Here is a 7,312-nt window from a genome sequence, read left to right on the forward strand (position 1 = left end):
TACATGGGCTGCTAAAATATTTATTAATTTTTGTGGTAGCCCTGACTATTTCTCTCCAAATGGACTTTCCTAGTTCTAGGAAATGGTTGCTGCAAATAATGTGTTCCAAAACTGTTTTTTTGGACTGCATAATTTTCATTAATTAAATCAGTGTTTGTATTTATGAGCAAACCTCAGTTTTGACCATGTTATTTCAGGTGACGATCGGAATATTTCTGAAGTGTATGTGGCTGGAAAGCAAGTGGTTCCTTTTTCAAGCTCTGTATAAAACCATTTTCTGTTTGCAAAATATTCTGCTGATCATTCTGCATCTGATTAGGAAAAGATTGATTAAGTGCAGTGCCTGATCATCAGGAATGACACCTCACTTTTGGATAATGGTAAAAACTTGCATACATTGAAAATTTTGTTAGACCTTTCAAAAACTACTATACTGAAATTTTCATAGTTCTAGAGGGAATAGCTATTTAAATTTCTTTGTAAAAATAGCATTTGTGCATTGATTGGGGATTTGATGAATACTTTATTTAAAGAGGACACCTGCTGCTCTATTTAATAATAATATAGGAAGCATTATGTAGTACAATGAGATGCTCATTTTCTATAGGAATTTAAATTAAAAACCCCAGTGCTTGTAAATTGATTCTGCAGGTAATGAATATCATGGAAGACTGCAATTTCCATAATATTATTATCAAGTATGGAAAAATTAGTGTCCTTTTGGAGAATGTAGTTTTCAGTTTTTCCTATGAGCTTTAAAAAAATTAATTTAAAATGTTATATTTTAAGACGAATTAAGTCAGAAGTGTGTGTTTATAAATAAATAAGGGTCCTTATTTAAGAGTTTAGGATTGTCATTCGTAGTCAGACACTCCATTGAATTACCTTGATCTGAGTGATGGCTGAATGAAACTTCTCTTAAATTAGAAGCAGGCACTAAGATATCTCTGCAGGCTACACAAAGGCAAACAAATTAAGAGGGTTTTCTGGACTAGAGGAAGTACTTCATTTAGTTCAGCATCCTGCAGAATCTTCCCAAACTCATTTGCTCCTGACTGTTCAGACAGGATGATATGATGATGTCCCTTCTCCTTTCTGTAAGGAAAGTGAATGCATTTAAAAATTTCCACGAGAAAGGGTCTCTTTCTGCCCATTACCACCTTTGACTTGAGGTGAAAATCATCACTGAAAATAGCAGCTCAACTTTACTGTGCTCTTTGCGTTTTTCAATGTGGCAGCCATAATTCCAGCCCTGTAGAATTCCAGGATTCCAGGTAAAAAATATGCCCTTTTTGTTTTGGAAATCTGTGTGACTTCCTTTCCTAAAATGGCATATTTCCCTGACCTTTTTGTTTTCTTTTGGGTTTTTTTTTTCTAATTTTTTTAATTTATTATTTTAGATTTGTTTGATGAGGGGATTTCTTCTTGCTTCTCTATTATGTTTTTGCAACACAAAGAATGTGTGCTTTAATTTCAGGGTCATTAGAGACCAATATTGTATTTAGATACTGTAAACATGTGCTGAATATGGTTTTAAGGCCTACTTCAAACTTCTTTGATTTCACCAAACCTTGTTTTGCACTTTTATCTCACTGCCTGGGGATATAGGACTTACCTCTGTTTACAAAACAAGGGGTGTCACTGCACCAAAGTTTCACTACGTGTCTACTTCAGAGAGAGTGCTTGGCCAACGCCACTCATAATGTTCTGATTTTAAAAGAATTTTCAGAGCTTATGTATTGTTATGATTATGCCTACATGAGACAGCATAGCATCAAGGGGAAGTGTAACAGCTAATTTGGGCACTTTTAGCAGTACAGTCAGTGTTCAGTGTGGTTTTCTTGCCAAAGCTGAGGGGCTGTACCAACAGCAGGGAATGACCAGGAGGTGCCTTGCAGGCATCACCTGGATGCAGCCACTCCCTGGGAGCTGGCTCAGGTGTCCTGCTGCTTGCTGGAGGCACAGCCCTCCTACCCACTATGTTCCAAGACTCCTAAGGCTTTAGGAGTCAAGATCTAAGATTTACACATTCCAACAGGGTGTCTTCTCAACCATTATGTTTTGCATGTGTCCCAATCACCTACACAGCAGCACACTTGTTCAGCAAATAACATTCAGCTTTCTAGCTTGCTTTCCTGATTCAGGGACATTTATTCTCGTGAATTTTGACATGAATTTAATTGACCAAATTTCACATTTCAAAACCAAAGAACTGTGAGACACATGTTTTAATCCTCCCAGTTACTGTTTTAGGGAATCACATGGTTTTCAGCTTTGGCCTTCCTGTGGCGAAGAAAAATCACACAGGCTTGTGTACAATGTATGCTAGTGCCCTACTTCTTTGTCTCCAGAGCTATGAATTAAATCTATGCTTTTATTTCAGTGATAGTCTTAACTGTCTCTGACTTAATTGTTTTCCCATTATTTTGTGGTGTTTTTAAGAAAGGGATTCAGCATTTCTTAAAATACTTTCGGGGGGTGGACAGATTACTTATTTGCAATATGAGAACACACTAAAACTTTAACAAGTTCAGGACTACACTGCTGTCCAATTACAAAGGACTCTCTAGAATAACTGCTGCCATTGAGCTTTGTATCTGAATTTTTACTGGGTCATGAGCTGTTTGACTCCTGTTAAATTCAGGGACAAAGTAGGAACTCCTCTTTTGATTATAGCTTTTCTAATGTCTAGTATCCAGACATTACCCAGACATAGCAATGGAAAATCATCTTTTTAAGAATCTCAGCTGGAGGAGGAACTCTGCCTGCAGGTAGTGTCCTGGGCTGCCTGCAGCACTCTGCAATGCCCAAGATGGATAACATTACATTAAATGCTGAGGTGTTAAGAGGTAAAGGAAAGAAGTCTGAATTTGATGTTTGAGAGGCCAATGGAGGAGTTCATATAAAAAATAAACTGATGGTCTTTTGACAGCAGCATTTAAATAGATTTGAATGGAGAAAAAATGTGCTGCCAGAAAAGCCAAGTGGGGTCATCTAAGGCAGTCCCAAAAGCTTATTCAGTGGAAGATGGCTTATGCACAAAAAGTTAAAAGTTTTAGGTCATACAAAGAATGTAATAGTCAGAATTCTCTGAAGTAATTTAGGGAAAATTACTCACTAAGGATCACTAAGGATCCCACTGTAAAGTCTTGGTCCATGAGACTCTGTGCCTGTGTGTAGATTGCCAAGATGTTTGTTTAGGTGGGGGAGGATCAATGGATAAAAGGGGTTACTGCTGAAACTTACACATGCACACTCTGTGCATCTCAAGACTACATCTATTCTGCTTCCTTGGTTGGTGCCCCTACTGCATATGCACTTTGAAGCTGGCCAAGTAATGGATTCAGATTCTTAGTGTCTCTTTTGGAGACTGGAGAATATTTGGAAGGCAGCTTAATTCTTGTATAGCAAACCACTCTGCAAACTGAACCAAGGTTCAACAAGGCAGAAAGATTGTGAATTTAGAACAGTACTATTGTCTCAAACCAAAATGCTAATAGAGGCTAGAACTTGAACTATTCCCCATCTGTCCTCATCCCATCAAAGAACTTAGTAGCTGAATACAAATTGAAGCAACCCTCTTCTACCTTCCTCCCTTTCCCCAACACTACCCCCTTAAAAAAACTAAACAACCAAAAAAACCCCAAACCTTAAGATGAAACAACTGAACATTGAGAGGATATGAGTATGTGGAAGAAAATAAAGGAATAATTTTCAGTCAGTATAAATTGAAAAATATGACAGTATAAATTGATTGATTAAAGAGAAAACCTCTGGAAAAATGCACATGCAACAGATTCCAGATGTCTCTCCCCAGAAGTTTTCTTACCAGATGGTGGATGAGATCTTTCTTTCTTAATATGTCTTTATGTTCAATGGTAGCACGCCATTCAGACAAAGGGAAAAGAAAAGGGTATTTGTGTAGAGCTTGCTTGTTGGGACAATATGCTTACTGTGTTCTATGGTCAGATGAGCACTTATTTATTATAAATAGAATGCATTTGAATTACTGTTATATGTTGATCTCATTGTGTCACTTTAGGTTTTGAAATACTAGTAAGAATTGCCTATGCATTATGCAGCATTATTTGAATTATTCATGTGTGGCAAGTGGAGTTCTGCACTTTAAAATGTTGCCTTGGCCTAATGTTTATATTTATGCTGTATTTTTGTGTAATCCTAAGGTTTTGTAGGGGAAAAAAGTGTATTTTTTCACTGTACTGAAATTTTCAGTAAGTTGGCTTTCTTTTAGAAAAGAGAACTTTAAGATTACCCTGTCTAAAATTCTGTGCCTGATTATACACTCATGAATGGAAAGAATTATAATGGTTTTATGAACTTGATAGTAACATTTAATGTAAAAAGAAGTGAAGATAAATAGAATTTTTATCAAATCTAATTATAATACAATGCAAATTAGCAAAAGGTATTACTGTTGAATAGCTACAGCTAAATTGAGCAAAAGAGAACATAGTTATTCTTGATTATTCATTTAAAAAATACTTAAGCCCAGGTTCTTTCAAAGGATATCCCAGTTTTAAAAGGAAAAGACATTAATGCCATTACTCAGATGACCTGTTTAAAATCATTATTTAAAGCATTTCCAGGAACAATCCATAACAGATGATAAGGTAGACATCTTTGAAAGTTCTGGATTTTCATTAATAAACTATGCTGCTTTATTTGCAGCCTGATATGTGTTAGGAGTCAACTCACCTGTAAAATGATAGTGTAGAATCACAGAATAATCTAGGCTGGAAGGGATCCTCCAGGATCATTGTGTCCAGCTCCTGGCCCTACATAGCATCATCCCCAAGGACAGGGAAAAAATTAATGTCAGAAGACATTTGAAAATACTGGTAGCAGAATACAAAATACTGCAAAGTAGAAAGGAGATCGATCTGAGGAGCTCATAAAAGGAAGATGATGTGTCAGTAAAATTTTTGGTGTGAAATGCTCAGAGAAAAAGATACATTCCCGGGTAATGATCCATTAGATCAGGGATGTCATTCCTTCTAAAAGTTGTGGAGGTCCAAAACCTGACCAAGTTTCCAAAGCAGTTGCTTACATACTTAATAATAAAGGCCCAGATACCTGCTCATGGCATAATTATGTAACTCTTCACAGTTTCTAGAGCTTGGCTCCAAGGTTTAAATCAAAATTATCTGTAATGGCTCCAGAGGAAACGTAATGTAAGGGCATATTATGTTTTACCTACACCTGTCCTGTGAAACATTTAGCATTGGCCAGAATGGAGGCTGAATTAATCTGGTCCCAGTGAAGAATTTCTGTCTGTGCCTGCCCCAGACATCATTCCCTGTCAGGCACCTGGTGATGCAGTGATAACCCAGTCCAGAACAGGCAAACAGTCTGGTGTGACTGAAGTACTGAATACAAACTCTTTTAAATATCAGATTGTTTAGAAATTAAGCTCATTGCTGAGACCAATGCATACAATTTAAATCACACAATCATATATTAGTACTGAACTTCTAGATACTAGGACTTTGGCTTAAATCTGTGGGGTTTTTAAGTCCTTGCACTAAATGTGCAACAACTCGTGCTTCTCTTAACAGAGAAACCAGCAAATGACATCCCCAAGGTATGAAAAAGAGTAACAACAAAACCAACAAATACCATTCTTGTGAGGCCAAAAGGACATCAGCAGCATTAACAACAATCTGTTGTTTGAAGTTAATAGAACTGTTAGTTTATGTGGAAAGGCTGAGCTCAGTTTTTGGGAGACAGTTTCCTGGAAACTTCAGTGGAAATTCTTTCTTAGAAAATGCCCAGAATCAGTGCGCTCCTACCAAAAGGTCCTTTGTGGCTTCTGCAGAGGCAGTCACTTCTGCAGAAGTGAATGCCTTATTCATGCCTAGATCCTCACTTCTTTACCCCGTCATGACTCATGTGTATTAGCTTTAATTCTGGTATTGGTTTGTGGTTTCTCATAGACTGAGTCTTAGTTTGAAAATAACTATGGTAAAGGAGTGGAGTTGAGGGAAGGATAAGGATAAGTGGCAATCTTACACCAGTCTGCCTAATGCTCCAACACAAAATATTTGTCCCACCACGTAGATGATGTTACATTTGCACAGCTCTTAAACCCAATGATTTGGCTTAATGACTTGAGTCAACTCGTAACAATTAAACCCAGTCAAGGCTAGGACATAAACTGTGAACAGCTGACAAATACATAAAGATGTTTTACTGTGATCTGCACTTAAGACATCAGCAGCTTTCCTTGGCCAAATGCTCCGTGGCATATTTAGATACAGAAAACTGGAGATAAGCCAGCAGGAGAAGGCGCCAGTTTTGGTGACAGCTGAAGGCTCTAAACTGCATCCTATCTGGACTTGTGGCTTTGGAGCTGAGTTGTGTACTCCTCTAACAACTTTTAGTGATGAAGCTTTTAGAAAGGATTAGCATGTGCTCCTTACCTGAGGATGTTTGCATCCCTTGCTTCAAGACAAATTTTCTTTCCCCAAAGGAGAGTTCACATCTTGCTGAAGTAAGTTTTTCTGACGCTGATTTGTCTGCTTGTCACCTGTTGTGCATAAGCTCTGGTTCATGTGAAAATGCCTAACTGGAGTTAATGTTGTTGAATTTATCCTTCCTTTTGTACTTGTGCAGTTTCAAGGAAGAACAATGTATTAGGAGAAATGGTATATGCGATTTCCACTGTTCTGCTTGGTTTTGGTCATGCTAAATAGGAAGTCATGTACTGTTGAAACAAAATAAAGAGGCCTTGTGTTTACACTAACCCTCGTCTCTTTCTGTATTTGACTTTTGAGAAGAGAGAGAAAGCTGACAAGCTGACTAATAAACAATGAAGGCCAAAATACACAGCAACATACCCTGTTCTCTGGGGAACCTGGGCAACCCTCCCATCACAGTAATTTGCAAAAGGGGATCTTTTTTCAGATTCAAAGCTCTTACAGGTATTGATGTATCTTAATTACCAAATTGTTTGCTTCATAAATCAAAGCCAGTGTTCAGTAGCCACTTTATTTTTTTGTGTTGAAGTGTACTGTCCTGAAATGCTTGCTTGCTTCTGCTTAACAAGAGTCACATATCCTTTGATGAGTGTTTCTTCACTTTCTTATTTTTCAAAGTTTAGGCATAAAAATCTCCCCAGTCTAAGCATCTGTGAAACCCACCAGAAGTGGATTTTGTTAAAACAAAAACTGCCATAAGAAGACCACTAATTACACACTGAGGAATTGTATACTGAAATGTTGAGAATTATGTGCAAGCTGTTATCAACTCGCTCAAAATTTTGTGCACAAGAAATAAAGCTGTTCTGTATTTT

At 37.4% G+C, this 7,312-nt stretch overlaps 1 protein-coding gene across 1 annotated transcript in view; it reads left to right on the forward strand.

Annotated features, from left to right (window-relative positions):
- The window catches only part of GDA (guanine deaminase), a 29,479-nt gene extending 22,716 nt beyond the window's left edge, over positions 1-6,763 (forward strand). Inside the window, exon 14 of the mRNA XM_005489635.4 lies at positions 198-6,763. Within this exon, the coding sequence (XP_005489692.2) occupies positions 198-268 (71 nt within the window). The 3' untranslated portion in view covers positions 269-6,763. The remainder of the gene's footprint in view (positions 1-197) is intronic.
- Positions 6,764-7,312: the final 549 nt, after the last annotated feature.

Source organism: Zonotrichia albicollis, chromosome Z, assembly GCF_047830755.1.
Source record: "Zonotrichia albicollis isolate bZonAlb1 chromosome Z, bZonAlb1.hap1, whole genome shotgun sequence".
Lineage (NCBI taxonomy): Eukaryota > Metazoa > Chordata > Aves > Passeriformes > Passerellidae > Zonotrichia > Zonotrichia albicollis.